This window comes from Mucor mucedo (genome assembly GCF_025094135.1).
Source record: "Mucor mucedo strain NRRL 3635 chromosome Unknown EV154scaffold_63, whole genome shotgun sequence".
NCBI classification, from domain to species: domain Eukaryota; kingdom Fungi; phylum Mucoromycota; class Mucoromycetes; order Mucorales; family Mucoraceae; genus Mucor; species Mucor mucedo.
Window position 1 is genome coordinate 101,428 of NW_026252347.1, and position 25,276 is coordinate 126,703.

Here is a 25,276-nt window from a genome sequence, read left to right on the forward strand (position 1 = left end):
CTAACAGTCAATCATCCGTGGAAAATAATAATAAAAATAACACCGCCCCACTTCTAAAAAGGCAAATGAAATATCCCCACACTAGAAATAGGGCACATGGTACATTTTAAACTTCCCACAATGTCCTGTAAGGATAGTATTACTTTATTAAGCAGTAAGTGGAGCTTTACAAACTGGACATCTTTCCTTATTTTTCGATGCTGCTAACTTTCGAATCACACCACATTCATTTTCCATGGTATGGCCACAAGGCAATCTTACGCTGATTCGATAGATACACGACCCACACGGTTCACAGCAGCGTCTTAAACATGGATGTTTACAAGATAGTACCTTTTCACATTGAAGATTACAACGAATATCCATATGATCAAATGGATGACATTTGAACGAACACTTCGCAAAAAAATATATTAATGTTCGACAAACAAATATCTTCATAGAATAGTTTAATATTTACCTTGTGTCCACATGGGAGTTCTTCACCACAAGGTCTTGTACAACCTCCTTCCTCAACTTCGGTAAAGTCTACAGGCCACTGCACCTCAGTTATCGCATTGTGTTTCTTACATTTCAGAGGTAATTTGCAACCAATCATTTTCACAGGTTGATTTTCCAAATTTCCAATAATTTCATTCCAAAGATCACTTCGCTCACATAAGAGTCCAGCGTTACCAAGTATATAGAACCCCTTTATAGAAGTAAATTAATATTTAATCTAATTTATAAAAATATAATACTCACATGCTTAGCTCTTGATAACGATACGCATACACGATTAACAACCTTCAAGAAACCAATTTGACCAGTAGTATTACTTCTTACGAGGGACAAAATGATAATTTTGTTTTCCTCACCTTGGAAACCATCAACACTACTAACCTGAATAGGCTCAGGATCCGTATGGGGACGTCTCTCTTCACGAAGTGATTTCTTGATTAAGGATTTTTGACCTGCATACATGGTAATAATTGTAATATCTTCTGTACGATATCCTTGAAGTAAGAGGTAAACAGATAATTTGGCTGCCATTTTTGCTTCATGTTCATTCACCTTGGAAGCAGACTCTGATAGATGTGTTTCATCTTCGGTGTGACTCAAAAAGAATAAAGATTGTGCCATGCCCTTAATAGGTGGATAATTAAACACATCGGGATGATCGTTAAGTGGTGGATCAATATAAATTGGGTTAATCAGAGAGCGAATTTCGGGTCGCATACGTCTCTGATGAGAAAGTCTAGTAAAAGGAAAATTGTTCTTAACCAGTCTTTCAAAGAGGGATACACCTAACGCGTGATTTTCAGCAAGAGCATGAACCGCTGTCGAGGGTCTCAACTGTTGATGATCACTAAATATATGGTTAGAATTTTAAGATTTCTAAATTTGTTATCTACCTACCCAATTAGAATAAGATGCTCCAGAGATCTTGTTAGCGCAGAGATAATATGCGATTCCAACATTTCAGCCGCTTCTTCAACAACCATCACTCTGGGTCGCATTTCCTCCAATAAATCATGATATTTAGCCTAATTTAAATGCCATGAGTATCTTTTGTATTTATGTAAAAGAGAAAGTTACTTACAGCAGCTGTACTCGTCATTCCCACAACTCTGTTTTCCCTACAGATTTTAGCTTCGAAACCAGCCATTACTTTACGGATTTCATTAGATAAGTCGTAGTATCGTTTCATGAGCATATTAGTCCTAGCCTCTAAGGTTCTCTTTCTTTCATCAGCCCAGTTTTTATGTGCTTTTAGGCGAACAGGAAGGGGCCACATAGATACATCACTTTCCTTCATCCATCTTTCCAGGGAATATTTGTTATTGTCAGTATCAAATAGACCATCCTCGTTATTATCGTTGAAGAAGTTGAACTTCTGTGGGTCAAAGCTAGCAGCGGCTCTGATCTTTTGGTAGTTGATGATTTTTCTTTCTGGGCGTTCCCCGGGGCCGGTTTCGCTTTGTTTTTGGTATGACTTTCCAATTTGAATATATGGGTTGGTTCTTACGTTATCATCACCTCTGAATTCTTGTGTCACTTCTTTCAATTCCTCTTCTTCAATCAACTCGCGTTCATCTGGGTCCTCGTCAAATATTAAACCCTTTTCTTGCTCCAATAATGATTGTTTCATTTCTTCCGCAAGTGTAGACATGACACCAGCATCGTCGACATATTCAATAGCCTCTTTCAGCCATACCTCAACAGGATTCGGTGGTTTTTCTTTTACTGTCTCCACTCTGTTTGGGTTGCCGCCTGCCCAATTATTAGAAATAGGATTTTTTCTTGGTGGTGGACCTCCCTTCTTGTTGTTATTAGTTTGAGGTGCTTTGGGGGTAGGAGGTTCAATAGAACTGATTTCCCAATCATCATCAGAGTCCACATCATCACTAACAAAGGAGTTGGCAGCCGATTGGGGGGCACGATTTTTTTCACGTTCAGTGATTCTTTTAAGACTTTCTATCTGTCTGGGACTCAAGCCTCTAATAGATGTGATAAATTCGATCGATACACAGGGTTCTTCATACATTTCAATAATCGTGTTTCTGATTTCTTTTCCAATTTCATCCCTTGTGCGATACAATCTACTGACACCCCGAGGTCTTTCATGAGTCTTTTTTAGTTCATACAATGTGCGCTCTTTCAATAATTCAGACTTGGATCGTCCTCCAACACGAACAATATTATCGTTGAATGGGTAGATATGCTCCAAAAATTGATCCAAAGCTTAAGAAAAAAAAAGATTCAGTATATGTACACGAATTATGGTATATAATTTGTTTACCATGGTTAGTTTGACAGATACAAACAATTGGTCCCAAAGAGACATCAAAGTTATTTAGAAGGACTTGCATGGCATAAGTTCCCACGTAAGTTTTACCAGTACCAGGTGGACCTTGTACAATAGAGAGGTTGTGAGAAAGAATAGTCTTTAATGCATCGAGCTGTGTCTTATCCATTCCAGTTCTGTATTGTGGCCATTCACCGTTGATATCCACCGGCCAACGCTCACGCCCTTTAAAGTACTTTTGTACGTTGATGTCATATGTTCTTTTTCGCGCAGCATAATGTGGAACCATAACTTCGTTTGACAGGTCGACTAAATAAGGCTTGAAAGGTAATTCAGTTGGTTTGATTCTTTGGAATACACTCAATACATGTCTATAAGCTTCAAAATAACCGTCTGTTGCTTCAATCATAACATAGGTATCTTCATCGCTCATGGAGGGATCGCCAAATCCAAGTGGCTGGTTTTCATTATCACGCTCCAAATACAAATCCAACAAATACTCAAATCTGTTGGCACCACGCATGGGTTCATCACCTCTCTCTACAATTGTCGCAACCTTTAAATCCTTCTGGAAGTGATCTTTAGACAATAATACCAATGTACCAGGCATTAATCTTTTGGATTGTGGCCAATTTACCCGACAATAGTAGGGTAAACGGAAACTAATCCTATATAATGGTTGTCTTGAAGCGAATACGATGGCATTTAAATGGACCTAGTCAATTTGTTCAATTAGTCGTATAGGTTCCCATTTACCGTACCAAACTTACGTGCTCATATAGCCTATATGGTTGCTGATTAGAAGCAGTTTCCATGGCTAAACCTTGGTCATCTTTCGTCTTTGTATAAGCGTAAACTTCTTTATATGCCTTAACAGCCTTTTGAAGCGGGATAAGAAAATCCTGACGCATCAATTCAAAGTGGGTGTATAAATATTGGTCAGCGCTGTCGTAAGGCGTTTTAACGCGATTGATAGGTATATCAGGAAGTGGTAGTCGGTAATCGCGATCCTGCCATTCTTCTGGATCCTTTAGTTCCTCAGAAGTAATAATATCGTCGAAATCTGGAATGATTTCTTGTTTACGGAATGAAGTGTAGTCAGTAACTTTAGAGAATATAGGTGTGTCATCAATCTCGAGGTTCAAGCGAAATGTTGCGGTCTCCCTTGAGCTGAATTTATCGGGTTGAATGTCTTGATCATGATGATTAGTTAAAGATTCCCAGCTCTTTTCTTCTATTCCCGGTTTTGAATCCCACCCTCGTTCTGCATCAAATACCCAACTAGGTGTGCTATTACTGTTCGAGCCGAAATCAAATTTGGAGCGCGATGGTTTCTTTTCATATACTTCAAATTCATTCGTAAGTGAGTTTAACGTTGCATTCACTGTAGGTGTGCTTGATAAACTATCGGAAACAAGTCAATTATTTCTTTGTAAGGAATTTTTAACTGAAATCATTAGTTACTTAGGTAAGTCCCAGTCAACATTGTTCCAACGTGGACGAGACGATTGTCCCCTCGAAGTCATATTTAGAAATTGTAAACGAAGAGAAGAAAAATTATTCTGGTCCGATTATTTTATTTGATAAATTTAACCGATAAAACTAGCAGGATTAGTCCTGTGATTTTAATGACTGTTTTCATTGTCCTCAATATACGACGGTAATTCATATCCTTTATCAATTATCAGATCCATACCACCGAGGCTTGCCCATAGTTTATCATCCATTAATGTGTTCTGATCTGAGTCTTCGGGAAAGAACTGTGAGACTATATTACACACCTCTTTCCATTCATTTGATTCCTGGTAACCTTCAAAAAGAAGATTATTTGAGTTCACCGAAATGACGTTGGGGTTAACGTTATCAATCCAATTAGAGCTCCCCTGATCATTTTTCAAGTCTCCAATACTGTGGTTTTCGTTGAAAAATTCCATTGTTGCATTTTGTAAACATTGGTCGAAATAATTATCCCATCTGTCACCTGAAAGATCCTGATTTTGGGATACGGAAGCTGCTTGATCAGAAGTTTCTTTTTTAATGTTGTATTCGAAGTTAGGGTACATTTGTTTGTGAAGGGCTCTACATTCCATGGCTTGTTTGATATACTTTTCTTTAACTTCTTTATCTGCTGCTTTCCACATAGCACCAGTAAATTTTGAAATGTCACTATTGCTAAAAGATGGAAACAAAGCTTTAATTTTTTTTCGGAGTGCAGTTCTATAAAGAATAAAAGCATTGGTAGGGCGTTTTGGCTCAGTCGTTTGTCCTGTATTTGTTAAATCCGAGATATGGTTTTCTGGTGTTGTTGTGTTTTCGTCAGAAGCAAAATTATGGATTGCATATAGTATATCGTCCCGAAGAATACAGTTGTTATTTTTCACTGGGATACTCTCTTTTTTTTCTTCAATCATTTCAATCAGATCTTTGGATGTGATATATACTTGACTAGGATAGATGGTGACAAAAGTTTTTCCTTCTTTGTTGCTACTAAAAGTGAGTTTTTGAATCGAAAGCGTTTGTTTGGGAATATCCAACTTAGGTCTTAGCTGTCTTGTAACGGGGGATGATTTGGTGTAGAAAGAAGTTTTCATCTTTATTTTATAGGAAAGAGAGATGATTTTAATTGTTCTTGTTGCGTTCAGGTTTTAAATAAGCACGCACGATTTTCATTGGATGAGCGATCAATTTTTATATTCATTGTGTTTAACAACAATCAACCTTATAACTGCTTCTAAACAATATAATAACATTATGAAGACACAGTCTTTATCTATCTATTGCAATAATAACATACTCCATTAACATTGGAAATAATGGGATAATTTTTCTTCCTAATGAGAATAATTGTAATGACATATAGCTCTTTTAAAGCCATCATACCGATGAAAATATGGCTATTAGCACACTGAATTAAATAAACATATGTTATGTTTGTCTTCATGATAGATACTGATGACTTGATTTTTAGACGAGCACTGTCAATTTTATAATTAGGTATGAAGGATGTCATACTGTGTCAGGAGTTTTTACTGTTGTTTATACTACTTGATACCTTTTTATTGGACCATATGAATGGAAAGACACTCATATTCAACTTGCTAGTTATTACATATACATTTGATTATTATGGCTTGAACAAGGTATGTATTATCCCCTTAATTATCTAGCGTCTATTTATATTTAGTGTAGCGCATCTGATTCGTTTGTTAGTCCAGATAAATTCACTCCACCAACCAAAAATAAATAACGATTAAACTACATCCAATAAGTTAGCATGCCCTTATAGTCTATTCCGCTCAAACTATCTAGACGAATAGCAAAAATACTCATAAATTAAGGATATTAATGGGATATATCACCTAAGGATATCCAAGAAGCAGCCATTTATTTATTTTCGTGAGGCTTGTAAAAAAGTTTGCTCATTAAACATGTCTGAATCAAATGATGGTCGAGATATTATATATACGTTCAATAGCAGGACCTGAAGTAAGTAAGAGGGGTATTTGTTACTAACTCAGCAGCTACACAAAAACAGTTGAATATATAAAAAAAAGCTTTTTCCTTCTTTACGTCATTATGGGCCCTAGAAAACCTGAATTAGAATACATTTCTTTTCGCAATCTCCGATCACAAAGACAAGCCGGTCAGACAGAATTGACAAAGGATGCTTATAAGGCATTAGAAAAACTAGCCGACGGTGCCTTAAAAAGTGGACCTTTTAGTATTACATTTGAAAAGAAATTTCCACACATTGCTCCAAGTGGAGATGTTAGCGACTTTCTTAGTTATGCACCGTAAATATATGAAAACCACATACTTTAACAACAATATACTAACTATGTTTACTAGATATTGGTGGCCGGTAATTTTGTTATTTTTATAAAATATAATAATGCATGTACTTAATATTTGTTATTAGGACGATACAAACACAAAATATATAAGGAAAGATGGGAAAAGAAATCCTGGTAAATATGGAAGCCTATCGAAAATATGCATTGTTACTGAATGATTCTGTTTAGACATAGGATGTGTAAAAGATCAGTCTCAGCTAGAATCATTTGCTGAAAGCTTTACATTCTTATGTTTAGGCTATTATTTTCTTAATAATGAGAATTATGCAATCTACGCGGTATCGTTGCTGGATACATTTTTTTTAAATGAAAAGACTAGAATGAATCCCAATCTTAACTATGCACAATTTGTGAGAGGAAGTCAAAATACAACAAAGATGGGGCGTGGAGAAGGCGTAATAAGCTCGAGAGTGTAAGTTATGGGGTTATAGTCAAATTAAATTGTCATAACTTATTTCGCATATAGACTATCCCGCATCGCTAATTTATTGCCGCTTTTGGATGCATTCCATGCTTATTATGCAATTAATCAATATATCAAGCTCTGGTTTGCAAACTATCTCAATTGGTTAACAACTAGTCCTGTTGCACTTCAAGCTTCGAAATCAAAAAATAATATCTATACATGGTATATTGTTCAAAAAGCCTCCATAGATTTCTACCTGAATCCCATTTCCACGAAACCATCGAACCTAATTGTCGATTTTTTTATGAACGATCTCCAAAAACAAATCGATCCAAGAACGGGAAATCAGCCGCTGGAATCTAAACGAACAAAACCTTTTCACTATTTAGCTTTTAATATGCAAGCTATACTTTATCTAGCCGAGCTTGCCAAAGACATAGGTTTAAATGTTTATAACTCAAATAACCTTATTCATTCAGCTATACATTATATAACATCTTTTGGAAATGATCCAAATCAAAAAGAGGATATAACGCAAGCTGTCAGATGTGTTGAAATTGTACTAAAGAGGCTAAATGATCACGATAATTGTTGTAAACAATTCATTCATACCGCTTACCATTGCAAATACTCTGATAAAATTGGAGGACCGAAAAACGCGATTAATGCGCTTTGGTCCCCAATCAATTAAATACAAAAAACTTTATTAAAATACATTGTTGTGATTTTTAAACATCATTCTTTCTTCTTTTACTTAATTTTACCTTGTTCAAATCCAGTTCAAATGAGGCGTAATGCGTTCATTGCGTTGCCCGCAATACTTAGTTACATTTTATTATCATATTCTCAAAGGTAAGGACATACGATTGGATATGACTGAATACAATTGCCAACTGTTAAATTTGTTTTTAGAGTATATGCTGCAGAAGAATTATTTTTAGATCTGGTTGAAAACGTGCATAGTCTAACCCCCAACAATGAGGACCATGTCCAAGATAGATTTATAGGCTCTAACGGCTTTATTATGGCAATGAGTGATCATGCATTAAAGGCTGCCCAGGTCATAACTACTAAGCCAGCAACAACTTCTAAACCTGCCAGTACTTCCAGTGTGAAGCCCGCCACTCCGGTCATAGCTACGACCAAGCCCACATCACCTGCCGTAACATCCGCCGTAGCTACAGCTAAGCCTTCATCTACATCTTCAAGCAGCTCCGCATCATCACTCAAGACTACATCCGCAAGTTCGTTGATTTCTTCAGTGTCCAAGGCGTCATCTAGTTCTAGCTCATTGTCAGCCAGTAAATCATCTTCCGCAAGCTCTACTATAACCCCAACCTCAGAACCAGATACAGACTACGAACCATTTGAAGAGTATCCTACGGATATAGATATGGATTTGGTAATGTACTGTATGAATGAGTGGGAACAACCGAGCTGTGTGGAGTTTTTCAGATTTGTGCATTTCTTCTTTGCAGCAAGAATTCCAAACGATCCTGAATTATCTGATTATCTCGTCGAAATTGGTCTGACGCCACCAGAGGATGATGACCCTTTCACACGTACATCAACTTCTACTTTCAGCGTAATGTTCTTTCATTATCACTTTTTTTTAAAAGTCTAATATTTTTTATTTACCTTAGTATTACTACACTGAATTTGCGACGCAAACTGTTAGTACTGATAGTATTGAGACTGAATATGCCACAAGAACTGTTTATTTTGACGAAGTAAGTATTGTAAAAAGGTCATCGCAAAACAATTTTTTTTCTAATTATACTTCGTAACAAATAGGAGGAAGGCACAGGCAATGGTGTTGGTACGGGAACAAATGGCGCAGGTACAAATGGCGCAGGTACAAATGGTGCAGGTACAAATGGAATCAATACAGGTGTGAATGGTGCAGCCAATATTTGTACAACTTCTATCGTCTCTGATTGCACAACTATCATCAGCACATCTACGCTAACTGTCGCAGGTGCTACCCCACCACCTGTTACAATAACTTCTACTGATACCACGACTGACACTATAACCAAGACTGATACTAAGACTGACTTTGTAACAATCACCGATACCAAGACCGACACTAAGACTGACATTTCAACTGCCACTGATACTACCACTGCGACTGATACCACCACTGCAACTGACACTATCACTAAGACAGATACCACAACTAACACTATCACGAAGACAGATACGACAACTGACACTGTCACGAAGACAGATACGACAACTGACACTGTCACTGTATTACCTCTTAAAGGACAAGATATGTGTGCTTCAATCCTTGGTGAAGGTGGAAACGGACCTTTGACTGATTCTGTGGCTTCATCATGCTTGTCAAGCTTGTACCTTAGAATACCAACATTATCAAAGGGCTTCCCTACAGTTACAGCAACAGCAACAGAGACGAGTACTGTCACTTATACTTCTGTCAGTACATACCCTCAAGTTGACGTCCAAGTCCATTTCGTTACTTCTACAAACTATGCCACCTTGACTGAGAAGGCAGATAACACTGTGTATCAACTGAGCACTCTTACTGTAACAGACGTAGAAACTTCTTTAGCTACTACAACTGCTACATCAGTTACTACAGAACATCACACGGATATTGACATACGTATTGTAACAGCTACTATCAACAACAGTGTCATAACAACTGTTCATGAAACAGATGTAATTACCGTAACACAAACTACAACAGACCCTGGACCAGAAATTCGTATTGTTACCGCTACAATCAACGGAAATGCTGTTCAGGCAAACGCAGCCGCACTTACGACAATTACTTCTGAAATTCACATCCACATCGGTACAGCCGATCATGTCCTGAATAAAGACGATACCACAATTACATGTTTAGGAAACGATGGTGGAATTGAGTATCACGGGTATGTCTCAGATGGGTTAACAGCTACAATGTTCCATCAACATCATAATCATCACGGTAACAACGGAGGCTATAATGGAGGTTATAACGGAGGTTATAACGGAGGCCACAATGGAGGCTACAGCGGAGGCTACAATGGAGGTTACAAAGGTCATCATGGAAAAGCCGGTCATTACGGACATGATGGATATAATGGGTTACATGAACACGAGGGCTCAGTATTAAACAATGGTGATATAGTATCTGACAATGACCAGCTCATAAATAACGCGTCCATGAATAGTACTCAGTCTAATAGAGATGCGGCCGTAAGTAGATTTTTTATACCCAGTAGTGTATCTACTAACATTGTCTAATATAGTTATCAACTGTGTGCTCAGTGCAAACTAAAACGGTAACCGTGGCCGGTTCAAACACTGTAAATGATAACCCTATGATCACGAGATCAGCATTTTTAATTGATGGCTCATACGTTCCCTTTATCGATACATCCCTTCAAGTCGTAACAGAATGCGAAACTCTAACGGTTGGTTCTGCAGCAAGCATCTCTTATTGTTCAGTAAGTTTTAACATTTAATTATTAATGGTTGAGGCTGACACGTTTATAGGATATTTTCAAGCCACAAGCGTCGTTGTGTGAAGTCTGCAGTGAACCAATCCATGTCACATCTACTCAAATATTGACTATTCCTGTAATCAAAAATGCCAAGCCTACACATGTAGCCCAAGGCCTGTTTGATGATATGTCTATGTCAGCTAGTAATGAAAATGTTCCAATCTCCATTTTTGCAAAGGAACCTGTTGTTCAAGCTAATGAAGAGGCTGCCAACAATATGGCTAAATCTGTTTAGTGCCATCCCATAGATCTCTAGAATTCTATACTAAACGATTATGAGCAATATAATTTAATTTAACATGTCCATTTTTTTATATTCTCTTTTATTTTTATACCTTTAATTCTAAATAAACTACAAGGTAATTCACATAACACACAATTCAGTCGTGCTTTGAATTGAGCATTGACCGTTCGAGTCACCCCCACTTTTTTTTTTTGTGATGATCCCAGTTAGTTCAAGAAATAAAAAGTTTGATCACTCACAATCTATTGGTAAGTAAATATTTAAATAACGTCAATGCTTTGTGAATCATACACATAAGGTAACAATGACTGTAATTATACCTTATAAACGTGTCGAAATGCAAAAAAAAGGCCATGATATAAACGTGAGAATAATTTTTCGCCCCCGGTTATTGTAGAATCGAAATTTGACATTTTTTTCGTTACCTTAATTATAACGAATATTGATGATACTATAGATTTTCCGACGAGGTTTGAATTATACCAAATTTGAACATCAGGTTAAACCCCGCCGATTATTTGTTTGCCGATGCTGCGGCCTACTTGAATCTACAAAAAAATGGCAAACATTGTAGATGTATTGTGATCTTGTACGCTTTGGCGAATATGGAAATTAACCACTTCATTGAACTTTATATACCATTCTTTCGGAAATATTTTATGTTCTTATGCTCATTTTAGAAAAACAAAGCGGGGAAATCCGGTGCATGCCACAGACACGGGCCAGACAAACCAAAGCAAAAGGGTTTACCTGTCGGAAGTGAAAAAAACAATCTCATTTTGGATTGAAATACTCTATTTGTAGGATCTAAATAAAAATTTTCTCCTTCTTTGATCATTCAATTATTCTTTATCATTTTTTAGATGGAGCATCATTGCGACTTATCTGTAAGCATAAAATATCAATTGAATCAGTAAATATAATTCTTATAGTATCAATGTTTTAGGAACCATGGATAGACGACGATTTTGCGCCATGCTTCAGGGAAACGTTAGTACCATAAAGAAAAGCAAGAAAAAACCACTTACTCTTAACACTAACCGCAATGTCGTTTGTTAGCATTATTAATGGTTTTGTCTTAATCGCCATTCTTGTCTGGTCATTAAAGATCGTTGTAATGGCAAGCGTGAAATATTATAAAACACAAAAGCCAGGCTACGCACCTCTTATCAACAAGACCAGCACTCTTCCTACCTCTAATACGTATGGCACCACCACAAACAATTCATACGACGACAATGTCTCTATTGATACCATCACAATGGATGTAGAAATCAAGGCCTCTCGTTGGACAATTTTTAACTTGTCAAGATTGCTGTTCTCCTTAATCCAACTCGGGTTGTTCATTGTTGCTATTAAAAGAATATCTCAAAAGGAGTATGATTTCTCAGCGAACGAAAACAACAAATATGATGTTCTTGTAGCTTATGGCAGTCATATTGTATTTTGGGTAAGTAATTTGTAATGTGGTCATCAGATGTATATACTGACATGCGCAATTTAGGCTTACTCTCTTATATTGTCTATTGTAAATATCTATTTATCTGACAAATACAACCCCCTCTCAAATACCATCTGTAATCAATTGAATTTGTTATACCTGATCGATATCTTTGTCGGAGTAATTGATGTTCGATCCTTCTACATTTTGGCCGGAAAGGCTGGGTCTGGTTATTGTATAGCTCTCTGCACTTTCTTCATTGACCTTGTTTTAATTGCAATTGTTATCAATGAGACCCGTCTTGCGACTACAAAGCCCATCATTACCGAAAATGTAAGTAATTGTTTATGCTGAGTATGCAATGTGATCTAATCTATTTTAAGGGTCGTGTTATGACAAATGAGAATCGTGATTCACTTTATTCTAAATTTATGTTTAGCTGGGTTAATGTGATGATGAAGGAAGGTCATAAGCGCACATTAGACGATAAAGACTTGCTTGAGTTGATTCCTAGCAACAGGGCTAAAAACACACTTGTTGATTTTAACCAAAAAAAATCATCCCCAAGTATCATTGCAACTTTTGCCAAAACTTACTATTGGCTTTACTTTGTACAGACTGTGTACTGCTTAGGTTGGACTATTCTTGTATTTGGACCTCCCCTCTTTTTAAACAAGATCATCAAATATATCGAAAACCCCCACGATGAGCCTGTTTCCACCGCTTTCCTTTATGTTCTCGGTTTATTCGTCACTAATTCAGCTCAATCGCTCTTACTCCAGCAAGGTCTTCACATTGGTCGTACCCTCGGTATTCGTCTGCAATCCGTTATTATCGGTGAAGTATTCTCCAAGTCCCTCCGTCGACGAGACGAAAGTGGATCAACTAAAACTGAAGGGGGCGAAACAGATGAAAAGGATACCAAGAGTAATGTTAACAATTTGTTATCTGTCGATGCTCAAAAGGCTGCAGAAATTATGGCGTATATTTTCTATGTTTATTGCTATCCTATTCAAATCGTTTTGAGTATCTGGAGTTTATATAAACTTTTGGGTAATGCTGCTCTCTGGGGTGTTCTTGTCATGTTATTGTGCCAGCCTGTTACCTACTTTGTTGGTTCTCGTTTCGAATCCCTCCATACTTCCGTTATGGCAGCTACCGATAAACGTCTTAAATTGATGAATGAATTACTGTCTGCCATTCGTATTGTTAAATTCTTTGCTTGGGAAAGCGAGTTTAAAAAGCGTATTATCAAAGCCAGAGAATTTGAATTGAAGGCAATTCGCTCCCGTTTAATGATGTTCATGTGGATGGTCAATGCTTGGTTTTTTATACCTATTTTAATCATGGTGACCGTATTCTACGTTTATACCGAAAACAATGAATTGACTGCTTCAATTGCTTTCACAGCATTGGCTTTATTCAATACATTCCGTGGTGCACTTGATGAATTCCCTCTTTTGTTATCTTTAGTACTTCAATGTAATGTTTCTATCAAGCGTATTGAAAAATTCCTGGGTGAAGATGAAGTTGAACTCCCTGTCCAAAGAACTACCGATGCTTCTAATAATGGTACTTTGCTTGGTTTTGTTGATAATGCTACATTTAGTTGGGACAGCCACAGGGATAGTTATAACAAGCCATCCGTCAAAAATCTCAATCTTAACTTCCCCATCGGTCAACTTTCCATTGTTTGTGGTCCCACTGGATCCGGTAAAACAACTCTGTTATGCAGTTTGCTAGGCGAGACATATTGCTTATCTGGTCAGGCCATCTTACCTCGTGTTATCCCTAATAAGACAAGTCCCCTTGGCGGTGCTGTATCTGGTATAGCTTATGTTGCTCAATCTGCCTGGCTTCAAAATTGTAGTATTCGTGATAATATTTTATTCGGTTTGCCTTTTGATGAAGAACGTTACGAAGATGTACTTTATATGACTGCTTTGACTCGTGATCTTGAGATCCTTGAGTTTGGCGATTCTACAGAGGTAGGAGAGAAAGGTATTACGTTAAGTGGTGGACAGAAACAACGTGTTGCTATTGCTCGTGCAGTATATTCTCAAGCCAACACTGTTATTCTTGACGATTGTCTTAGTGCGGTTGATGCTCATACGGCCAAGCACTTGTACGAGCATTGTTTGATCGGTAAACTAATGAAACACAGAACAGTCATTTTGGTCACACATCACGTCGGTCTTTGTCTCAACGGTGCTGCTTATATTGTTGCAATGAAGGATGGTGAAGTTGTCGATGCTGGTAAACCCAAGGATTTGTTGAATTCAGGTGCACTCGGTGAAGAGCTTTCCAAGTCAGAAGAAGCTAAGGCTAACTCTGCCGAAGAGGCTGCGGTAGATGGACCTATTCCCACTGTACCCAAGAATATGATTAAAAAGGCTAACAAAGATGGTGCTACCGGCGGTAAATTAACAAAGGACGAGGAACGTGCTGAAGGTGGTGTTACATGGTCCGTTTACAAGACATATATTGATGCATCTGGTGGTCTTAAGTTTTGGATGACCGTTATTGTTTTGTTTTGTTTAGCCCAAATTTGTGTTTTAAGCCAAGATTATTGGATTAAGGTTTGGTCTGCTGCTTATGGAGAGGTTGAAAAGGATCCTTCTACTGCTTCTGTTGGTGTTTTCTCACTTACAAATCCTGGTCACTCTATTTCAGGATATACCAACATCTTGAATATTTATCAACCTATTTATAGCATTACCGAGGCTATTAAGGGTAACGATGTTGACGCATCGTATTATTTGGGTGTATACTTTTTAATCGGCTGTGTTGCCTTGCTCATGACATCCCTTCGTACATTCATTCTCTTCAGTGGTTCGTTGAGTGCCTCTAAAAAGATTCATTCTCAACTCCTCAATCGTATTCTTCGTGCTAAGGTTCGCTTCTATGATACCACTCCCTTGGGTCGTATAGTCAACAGATTTTCTTCTGATTTGGCAACTATCGATCAAGAAGTTGCTCCCTCTCTTTCTTTCTTGATGTACTCTATTATCGCCACATTATGCGTTGTTTTGCTAATTTCTAGTGTAACACCCGCATTTATTATTCCTGGTGTCCTTATCGGTATTGTCTTTTGTTTTATCGGTTCATATTATCTCCAGACCTCTCGTGATCTTAAGCGTTTAAATTCTGTCTCTCGTAGTCCAATTTACGTTCAATTTAACGAGAGTGTTAACGGTGTTGCAACCATTCGTGCCTTTGGTGCTCAGTTCAGATTCATCAACGAGAACCACAACTTAATTGACAGCAACAATCGTCCTTTCTTGTGGATGTGGGCTACTAACCGTTGGCTTCATTGTCGTGTCGATGTACTTGGTGCTTTTGTTGGTTTCTGTACCGGTTTTGTGTTGGTTCTTGGCCGTAACTGGATCAATCCCGGGTTAGCTGGTCTTTCCCTTAGTTATTCATTGACTTTTACTCACAATGTCCTTTGGTGTGTACGTATGTACGCAGTTAACGAAATGAATATGAATGCCATTGAACGTGTACATGAGTATCTCGATGTTGAAGAAGAACCACCAACTGAAATTCCTGAAACTGAGCCCGCCTCTAACTGGCCCCAACAAGGTGCCATGGAAGTGAAGAACTTAGTTATGCAATATGCACCAGAGAATCCACCAGTTCTCCGTGAAGTATCTTTCAAAGTCAACCCTCGCGAAAAGATTGGTATTGTAGGTCGCACGGGCTCTGGTAAATCTACATTGGCATTATCTATTTTCAGATTTATGGATCCTACTAGCGGTAGTATTGAAATTGATGGCGTGGATATCCATACCATTGGTCTCGATGTACTTAGATCTAGATTAACCATTATTCCTCAAGACCCTGTCCTTTTCTCAGGTACTCTTCGTAGTAACTTGGATCCTTTTGATCAACACGATGATATTGAACTCTGGGCTGCTTTGAAGCGCTCTCATCTGATTGATGGTCAAACAGGAAATACAAGCGGTGATAACAACGTTGAATTAAATAATGGATCTACTGTCGAGAACATCAACCTTTCTTCGCCTGTCAGTGAAAACGGAAGTAATTGGTCTCAAGGTCAACGTCAATTGATTGCATTAGCTCGTGCTCTTGTCAAGAAATCAACCTTCATTATCATGGACGAAGCTACTTCCTCTGTAGATTTCGATACCGATCATAAGATTCAACAAACCATTCGTACCGAATTCAAAGATTCTTCCTTGCTTTGTATTGCTCATCGTATTCGTACTGTTGCAGATTATGATCGCATCTTGGTTTTGGATCAAGGCGAAGTCAAAGAATTTGACACGCCTTATGATTTAATGACCAGAGATAACAGTATATTCCAACAAATGTGTATTCGCTCAGGTGAATATGCCGATTTATTGGCGATTGCAAAAGCCAAAAAAGAAGAGTAAAAGCATCATTTATAAACATTATAAACATTATCATCATATCTCATACACCCTGCTATCCTTTTTTTTCACAAACAAAAATAAAAGTCATGTTTTAGACATTGAATTTGTATTTGCCTTATTTTCTTTTTATTATTGAATTTACTATCTGCACACAGCTATGTATCTACTTCGTAGTGCAAAAATGTATGGTGATAATTGACAGTCCGTGAAAAAATAATTTTCTTCTCGATTTGGAAGTACGTCGGGTACTAACATATTTGTGAAGCCACTGAAAGGCATACAATACATTGGGGGAAATTGGGAACTTTATAGAACGATACATTAAAAGACGCGTAAAAAATTCATCTTATCAAACTTATTATAAACTCGCTCGTTGATCGTAATTCGGCAGCCGTCGTGTTATGCTGGGGTTTTCTGTTAATTTTTAGAATTTGGTTTCACTCCTTAGGTTGATAAACCCATGTTTAAGTTACTGCAACAAACTTGCTTATATATACGAACTAGAATATGATATGTATACAAGAGATGCTACGAGCAGATATATCCCAATGTAGTAGTGGATATGCAGACTGTTTATAATTGGTTTAGCATGATAAAAATTAAATTTTATCTGAAAGAATTTTGTAAGACAGTCCGAAAGGGACTTTTAAAAAAAGCAGTAAAAAAATTTTTGCGGGTTAATATTCAAAAGTATAAAAGCGCGATTTCTTCAGCAATAATTTTTTTTTTCTTTATCTAAATAACAATAATGTAAGTACTCTTCTACCTTAAATAATAAATAGGTTTTATCGCTCTCTTTTTTTTATCTGATGAACTACAACTATAATGCTACTAAACCCAGCTCAGTTTGAGATCTCCGATGAAAGAAAAAAATTCCAAAGACTGAAAAAAAAAGAGAACCATAAAATTTATTTTTTATTAAGATAATCTTCATTGATCATCCATATTAATCTCTTATTTATTTTTTAGTTCATTCTCCTGAATATCTTATTTTTGTTATTATAATAAATTTTTTTTAAACTCTAAACTTCGTTGTCTTTTATATATTTGTCTCTTTAATTGTATGATTTTTTTGTCTGTTTGTCGGCACTACCGGCAGGGATGTTAATTAAGCCTGTCACTTGAGTGACGCACTTGATATTTTTTTTTGATCGGGATATTTATATGTAGCAGTAAAAATGTCCATAAAGATAGGCTTTGTGTAATTTTGCAACACGTTTTTTTTTGTCTTCTGCTATTAATCTAAAAGTCAACATTAATATGCTCTTTAATTTAAAAGCGGGTATTTATTTAAACTTTTTATAACCTTGTGCTGTCATTCGTGGGTGAACATAGCAACCTATACTTACGAGATTACAGCGTAAGATACATTTTTAGTAAAGACATTAGTCACCTGGTGACAAAACTCATAGAACGAGTTTGTTTCATTGTTTTTAGTACTGTCAGTCCGTGACCTATCTTTATCCCGTAATATTAATAATTCCTTGACTGCTTGAATAGCCGGTTATTACCGATCGCACCAATTATCACGTAACTTTTATGTGAATCTATCGAAAGTTGATGTTAAGGGAACAAAAAATGAAAAATTTGGATGAAGAAGTAGACTAAACCTCTTGCATGTAATTACAATTTAAGTATTTGGTGCTGGTATGTTCGAGAAAGACCTGGTGCACCTGAACGGATTAAAAATTCGGTGCCACAAGTTGTTTCTATCGGAACCTATCAAAAGAGAGTCCAAGCAGGTGATCTGGTTGCAGTTGTCATTAATCAGTATTTGACTCAAATGTAAGAATAGAAGCTTTGGTGGTGTTTGTGGCTTTGGTATTTTCGTGAGTAAAAAAAAACCTTTACGTTACTCCGGTAAAGGGACATCAATTCTTGTTACAATTTAGACAGACAGATCCCGTCAAAAGGCTCAAACTTTAAATAAAAATATGATGTTTTTTCGTTCAATAAATCTGCTTTACCTCCACAAGTTTTAACCCATTATTAGTAAGACGTCTCAATATAATCCGCAATTCATCTGATTTTTTTTCTTTTGTTTCGTCCAAAAAAGGTAAGCATATCATCTGAAAAATAAAAATTATTTACCGTGTCTGAATTTAAAGTGAAATCGCCTGAGAGTTTTCCTCTTTTTTGCTTTCTTTACCACTGGTTTTTATATTAGAAAAAATGATGACCGATGAACAGCCTTTTGAGTTTGCACCTCAAACAGATGAATATACACAACTTCTAACTGATTTACATAACGAATACTGTATGGAGCAACCCGCCGATGTTCTCCAGTTCTGTTCGAATTTCTTTATCCGTAAACTCGAGGAACAACGTATGGCATATAGAAACAGCAACAGTAACAATAACCAGATGTTTGATAGTAAAATTTTCTTTTGCCTCTTTCACACTTTTCCATATTAATATGCTTTATTTTTTTAACTGTAGCCAATACCAATGATTTGCATCCTTTGTGTGAGCAACAGGCACAGCAGCTTGACCATGTAGAACATCAAGCTATTAATTGGGGTGACACTCATATGAGTCACCAAGATGAACAAGACGAGGAGGATGAAGATGAAGATGAAGATGATGAAGAACATGACAATTTCTCAACCGAACCTTTGCCTTCTTTACCCCCTACAAATTATAACCGTGGTAGACGTACTTCTGTTAGTGCTGAATCCATGGCACCAAGTGCCAATCAAGACTTTGTTAAGCTTGTTATTCCCAAGTCCCAAACACAAGCTGAACGTATCAAAGTTAGTATAGGAAATAACTTCTTGTTTCGCAATTTAGACGAGGAGCAATATTTAGACGTCGTTAACGCCATGTCTGAAAAACGCGTTCCCAATGAAACAACAGTTATTGAGCAAGGTGGTGTTGGAGATTTTTTCTATGTAGTTGAGTCAGGCACTTTGGATTGTTTTATTGGTGAAACTAAAGTAACAAATTACGAAGCAGGTGGTAGCTTTGGTGAATTAGCTTTAATGTATAACGCACCTCGTGCCGCAACAATTATTACAACCTCAGATTCTGTTCTTTGGGCTTTAGATCGTATTACTTTCAGAACTATTCTTATGGAAAACACATCGCGTAAAAGACGCATGTATGAAATCTTCTTGTCTGAAGTCAACTTGTTAAAATCACTTGAATCTTATGAACAACACAAAATCGCTGATGCCTTGGAATCTGTTTATTTCGAGGATGGACAGGAGGTTGTAAAGCAGGGTGACGTAGGAGATCAATTTTATATTATTGAGTCTGGTGAAGCAATCGTATTAAAAACTAATGCTGATGGCATTCAAAACAAAGTAAATCAACTGGAGAGAGGCTCCTATTTCGGAGGTAAAAATTTATGAATACATCATTTGTTTAATAATTGCAACTAACATCACTATGCAGAGTTGGCTTTATTAAATGATAGTCCTAGAGCTGCTACTGTTGTGGCACATGGTAGACTCAAATGTGCTACTCTTGGTAAAAAAGCATTCACCCGTCTTCTCGGTCCTGTATTGGACATTTTAAAGCGTAACTCTGAAAACTATCACGCCATCATCAACCAACAACAATCATAGCCTGTTTATAAAGTATAGAATTTATTTGTGTATTGGGCACTTTTTATTTTTATTTCCCTCGTGCCCTTATGAAAATAATAAAAACTAGGTTTATATTTTATTCATTTCATTTACGCTGTTATCTAACTATACCGGAAAGAGCCAAAAAATTATCGACACCTTCTGAAATAATTATTCGATTGATATTCAATGCGTTTCTTCTCGATTCATTCATCAGCTCCTGCAATTTAACTTGCATCTCTGTTGTTTCATTAATCATTTTAACCGTTTGAACATTTACCCGGGCACCAGAACAAAAAATACGTAGTACGTTCGAATCCGCAGATCTTTGATATCTCTCACTATACAGTTTTATAGAATAGATTCTGTTGTTGTAATCAGACAATTCCAGACAAGTTCCTGCAATACGTTCTTCTAGTTTACTCATAATCATCTCTACACTAAACTTTTCATATGAAGTACAAAACATGGCAAGTTGAACTACTAAAAATCCACAAAAGATAGATAACGGAGTGTTGTCAAGAATCGTGTTAAGAAAAATCGATCCTTCTGCAATACCAAACAAGGTATATTTAAGCCAGTAAGCACATCTACTTTCTTGGAACCTTGTCAACATATTGTCTATCTTTTCACTGTATAGAATCCAACCTTGTCTTAGGTGTGCATTTCTTTCAGCAAGAGTATCAAGACAGTTGTTTAATTCCACACATATCGATACAATTTCCATCATATCCAACTGACTAAACCGCATATTTTGGTTCGAAGCATGTAGTTTAGTTTCAATACTCTTTAATCGAGTGATGTTTCGGTCGCATTGTCTGACAATATGTATCATAAAATCGTAGCGATTATAAAGTATTGAATAATATTCGGTTACAAGCTGGATAAACTCCATATTATAATCATCAAATACACTATTGGTACGGCTCATAAATTCTATGCCTCCGTATGCAAATGCGATATATTTCCAACAGTCTTTCATCTTTTTTGTTGAAAGAATAAGAAAGACCATATTATACTGGCTTTTTTTTTGTTTTGTTTTTTAGATAAATTTTATTGGCGGAATGAAACTTGCTCATGACCTGTTTATATCAATTTTTTTTTTTTTTTTACGATAATAGATAATTAAACTTGTTATTTAGATACCATCAGAACCAACTGTTTGACATGTACCGCACGATATTGAAAAGTAAAAAGCGATTTTTTTTATTATGTGATAAGGTTTAAGTATTTGTTAAGAGAAATATGTACAGAAGACTATATGCAAAAGCCAAGAAGATGACGGACAAAAATCATTTTTTTTTACCAAGCTAATTTTCCAAAAAGGCTAGTAGGATAAGTTCTAGCCAAAAACTTTCTAGATTCATCCATCACCATGATGAATGCAGCCCAACCAAAAGGAATAAACCAGAATTTGATAGGAACAGGAGCGGTTTGAAGATATGTGTTAAATACAGGGACATAGAGAACAATAATGGCAATTGTAAGGGAAGCAATCATCGAAGCAAACAAGTACAAGTTTTGATTAGGTCCCCACAAAGGATTTGCTTGAGTAATCGAAAGTCTTCGGGTTCTGGTAGATAAGACATTACCCCATTGACAAATAACGAGATTGACAAAGTAAATAGATTGAGCAGTATTAATCAAAGCTGTGATTTCATCAGATGTGAACCCCTCGTAACCTTCCTTGGCTGTCAAATTAGAGAACGAGAAAAAAATCTTGTTAGGAGGAAGACCGTTCATTCCCATGTACAAGAAGAAAAGAAAATGAGAAGAAAGCATTTCCATGAGACCAACAAAACCATAAGCGTGAAGAAGGAGCTTAGCATTGACTAGACGATCGCTTTTGGGTCGACGAGGTGGGCGCTCTAATAATCCGGCCTCGGGTTTTTCCATCATCAGGGCCATGGAAGGCCACAAATCAGTAAGAACACAGATAACAATCATTTGGAATGATGACAAAGTTTGAGGACAACCCAAGAAAATATTTAAAATGACAGGCCATAATTCGGACCAAGAACCAGCAGGCAACAAGTAAACAATGACCTTCTTCAAGTTATCAAAGACGAGACGACCGTTTTCAATAGCAGCAACAATACTGGAAAATTTATCGAGCAAAATCATATCAGCGGCCTCAATAGCAACATCACTACCACCACCCATAGCAATACCAACATTAGCGGCCTTTAAAGAAGGAGCATCGTTCACACCATCACCAGTCATAGCAACTATGTTATCACGCTTTTGAAACTCCTTAATAATACGAAGCTTTTGATCTGGAGAAGTACGGGCAAACACAATTTCTTTATATTGGCAGACTTGCTCCCATTGAGAATCATTCAAAGTTATAATATCACCACCGGATAACAAAAGAGATTTGCAACCTTTACCAGAAAGTTCCTTTTCGTCCTTTTGATCAAGAGTACTGTTAGAATCAGCAGAAGTACAGCTTTCAGCATCAGTAACTTTTTTGCCCGTCGTAGCGACAAATGTTTTAGGAGCATATTTGGGGATATATTCGATAAGTGCAGTAGGGTCCAAGTCGTTAATAGTATGCGGATGAAGAGTAGTAAAGATACCAATTTCACGGGCAATAGCAGCAGCAGTAGTAGGAAAGTCACCAGTTACCATATAAAAACGAATACCCGCATTTCGACAAACACGTACAGTCTCAGCACTTTCTGGACGAGGGGGATCAACAATAGCAACCATACCAATAATAGTGAGTCCGGTGTTCATTTTGGTAGCCCAGGTAGAGAAACTAGAGGTACCAGCAATACTGTTTTCTGGGGTTTCTTCAGGATTGATGACACGACGAGTCAAAAGTAAAACACGCTTTCCTTCACTAGCCCATTTTGTTTGAAGATTTAAAATTACTTCAGCACGCTTATCGGTGAACTCAACTTCATTACCATTAGGGAGTAAAAGCTTGGTACACTTGTTAAGAATAACGTCAGGAGCACCCTTACAGAATAAAATCCAGTTATTGACATCAACATTTTCGGATAAAGTAGAGAGGCATTCGGCCATAGAATTCTTGAGAGGGCGACAAATAGACATCATCCACTTGTTTTTGGAATTGAAGGGAATTTCAAAAATCTTTTCGGTGTCAGCTCTAATAGTATCAACGGTATAATTGGTGGGATCAATACTTTCAGCAAATCTCAAGATAGCAGAGTCAGTAGCATCACCGAATACAGTTCTTTGGGATACCTCTAAGTGAGAAGTAGAAGAGTCAAAGGAAGAGCCATTACACAGAGCAGCAGCAAATTGGACCTGGCGGAATTGGGGAAGCATATCATTGGTTGTCTTATTTGGAGATGAGAACATTCCTCGAATAGAATCAGATGTAAACTCTTCGGCAGAAATACAAGCATCGGAGACAAACATCTTGTTTTCAGTCAAAGTACCGGTTTTATCGGAACACAACACATTGACACTACCTAATGTTTCAACAGTTGACAATACTTTACATAATACATTACTCCTTTGCATACGGTTTGCAACCAGTGTGAGACATAAGGTAACAGCAATGGGCATACCCTCGGGAACAAAAGCAACGATAACACTAATAATAGCAACCAAGGCAGCAGAAACCGAAAGAAAATCAGGGTAGTCAACTCTTAACCAAGCAGCCCAAGTAATCAAACATATACTACCAACAGAAATAGACAAGACAGCAATAATGATAACAAATCTCAAAATCTCAACTTGAAGCGTTGTGCGAGTATTAGGATCAGCCAAAGACAAACGAGCAATTCTACCCATGAGTGTCTTGTCACCAATAGAGACAACCACACCAACAGCAGAACCGTTCAGACAATGAGTACCCATCATGGCAACGTTATGAGTTTCCAAAACATTATCATCAGTAGCATCTACAGTACCAGGAATAGCATCAGACTCACCCGTGAGCACAGAGCGATCAAATTTCAAGTCATCCGACACCTGGATAAGACGTAAATCAGCAGGAATTTTGTTACCCATCTTGATATGAACAAGATCGCCTGGAACTAAATTAGCGGCATCAATAGTAACAACTTTGCCATCACGCAAGACCAACGTTTGAGTGGGGAGCATATTGTTGATTGAATTCATAACACGACTAGTGGACCAATCTTGCCAGGCATTGAAGAAAGCTTGAAGCAAGATAACAAACATGATAATGACAGCAAGAGCCAAATTAAGTGGCGATGGGTTTGGATTACCCAAAGGCTTCCATGAAATCCAACAAATAATACTTGCAATCCATAATAAACTACAGAATCCACCAAAGAAATAGCTGATAATTTTTTTGGTCCAGTTGCTGGGAGGGGGAGAGATTGCGTTTCTGCCGTATTCAGCAACACGAGAAATTGCTTGCTCTGTTTCAAGACCAGCCTCAAGACTAGTTCTATATTGTTGACCGATTTGAAGAAGAGATATCTGGTGATATGTTGCACTAGTTAAATCTAATTCATTTGTATAAGTACGTGTAACCAAATTTTTTGATTTGATTTAATTTTTTACCTTCTGCAATATCAGGTTTCTCAAGTTTTGACTTTTTCGATTTATTAACACCCTTAGCTTGACTTTCAGACACAGTGATAGATAATGTTCTATACGCAATAATGGCATGGCTTGCTGTTGACTCTCTGCGTCGAAGACGTCTTTCATCCTTGTGAGATCTGGTGTGCAAAATGTTGGCATTTTGATTATCAGAGAATTGAATTATGTTAGGACGATCATCTTGTTGATGACTACTTGAACTTGTGTTCATTTTTTATACTGTGAAGACAAGGAAAGTGAGAAGCGAAGAGAGTTGAGTGATAAAATGGGAAAAGTCAGTGAAGACTACGGTATTTATATGATTTTTAAAAAAAAAAATTAAAGATGATGACTGCCAATTATGTTATAAGTTTTGTAAAACAAATGCATTATCTTTACCCGCATAAATGGCTCTTATTTCGCTAGTAAATATTTGCGTGTGCCTCGAAACGATAAATAACTCAATCATGAGTTAGTATTACGCCTGTGTGATTATGAAATATTATATTTTGACGTCGAATGGAATAAATCC

The 25,276-nt window shown here is 37.0% G+C and overlaps 8 protein-coding genes across 8 annotated transcripts; 4 read left to right on the plus strand and 4 right to left on the minus strand.

The window, feature by feature from the left end:
- Positions 1-9: 9 nt before the first annotated feature.
- EV154DRAFT_513144 (RNA helicase) lies at positions 10-4,329 on the minus strand. Its single transcript, XM_051602002.1, has 8 exons — positions 4,253-4,329; positions 3,559-4,192; positions 2,783-3,503; positions 1,583-2,724; positions 1,399-1,526; positions 745-1,348; positions 461-691; positions 10-396 (listed from the first exon to the last, which is right to left on the minus strand). Exons 1-8 carry the CDS (start codon positions 4,312-4,314, stop codon positions 148-150), a joined length of 3,771 nt encoding a protein of 1,256 aa, XP_051456283.1. The 5' UTR covers positions 4,315-4,329; the 3' UTR covers positions 10-147.
- An 84-nt stretch (positions 4,330-4,413) lies between these two features.
- On the minus strand, positions 4,414-5,798 carry EV154DRAFT_552723 (uncharacterized protein; the record flags this gene model as incomplete). The annotated part of the gene is made up of 2 exons (XM_051605073.1): positions 4,414-5,379; positions 5,583-5,798. The coding sequence occupies 2 exons, from the start codon at positions 5,796-5,798 to the stop codon at positions 4,414-4,416; spliced, it is 1,182 nt and encodes a 393-aa protein (XP_051456284.1).
- A 518-nt stretch (positions 5,799-6,316) lies between these two features.
- Positions 6,317-7,786, plus strand: EV154DRAFT_513147 (putative alginate lyase). The gene is made up of 5 exons (XM_051602003.1): positions 6,317-6,582; positions 6,638-6,650; positions 6,708-6,756; positions 6,811-7,054; positions 7,109-7,786. The coding sequence occupies exons 1-5, from the start codon at positions 6,365-6,367 to the stop codon at positions 7,737-7,739; spliced, it is 1,155 nt and encodes a 384-aa protein (XP_051456285.1). The 5' UTR covers positions 6,317-6,364; the 3' UTR covers positions 7,740-7,786.
- A 46-nt stretch (positions 7,787-7,832) lies between these two features.
- On the plus strand, positions 7,833-10,653 carry EV154DRAFT_445510 (uncharacterized protein; the record flags this gene model as incomplete). Its single annotated transcript, XM_051597090.1, has 6 exons — positions 7,833-7,900; positions 7,961-8,633; positions 8,692-8,778; positions 8,843-10,255; positions 10,309-10,506; positions 10,556-10,653. Coding segments are annotated over 6 exons (2,535 nt in total), but the record flags the coding sequence as incomplete, so codon positions are not given.
- A 993-nt stretch (positions 10,654-11,646) lies between these two features.
- Positions 11,647-16,757, plus strand: EV154DRAFT_466592 (P-loop containing nucleoside triphosphate hydrolase protein). The gene is made up of 5 exons (XM_051597741.1): positions 11,647-11,694; positions 11,754-11,797; positions 11,867-12,257; positions 12,312-12,581; positions 12,632-16,757. The coding sequence occupies exons 1-5, from the start codon at positions 11,671-11,673 to the stop codon at positions 16,646-16,648; spliced, it is 4,746 nt and encodes a 1,581-aa protein (XP_051456287.1). The 5' UTR covers positions 11,647-11,670; the 3' UTR covers positions 16,649-16,757.
- Positions 16,758-18,604: 1,847 nt separating this feature from the next.
- On the plus strand, positions 18,605-20,326 carry EV154DRAFT_513152 (camp-dependent protein kinase regulatory subunit). The gene is made up of 4 exons (XM_051602004.1): positions 18,605-18,704; positions 18,771-19,022; positions 19,088-19,987; positions 20,045-20,326. Exons 2-4 carry the CDS (start codon positions 18,821-18,823, stop codon positions 20,215-20,217), a joined length of 1,275 nt encoding a protein of 424 aa, XP_051456288.1. The 5' UTR covers positions 18,605-18,704; positions 18,771-18,820; the 3' UTR covers positions 20,218-20,326.
- EV154DRAFT_513154 (uncharacterized protein) lies at positions 20,249-21,247 on the minus strand (the record flags this gene model as incomplete). Its single annotated transcript, XM_051602005.1, has 1 exon — positions 20,249-21,247. A coding segment is annotated over exon 1 (890 nt), but the record flags the coding sequence as incomplete, so codon positions are not given.
- A 152-nt stretch (positions 21,248-21,399) lies between these two features.
- EV154DRAFT_603696 (uncharacterized protein) lies at positions 21,400-25,016 on the minus strand. Its single transcript, XM_051607362.1, has 2 exons — positions 24,727-25,016; positions 21,400-24,668 (listed from the first exon to the last, which is right to left on the minus strand). Exons 1-2 carry the CDS (start codon positions 24,974-24,976, stop codon positions 21,520-21,522), a joined length of 3,399 nt encoding a protein of 1,132 aa, XP_051456290.1. The 5' UTR covers positions 24,977-25,016; the 3' UTR covers positions 21,400-21,519.
- Positions 25,017-25,276: the final 260 nt, after the last annotated feature.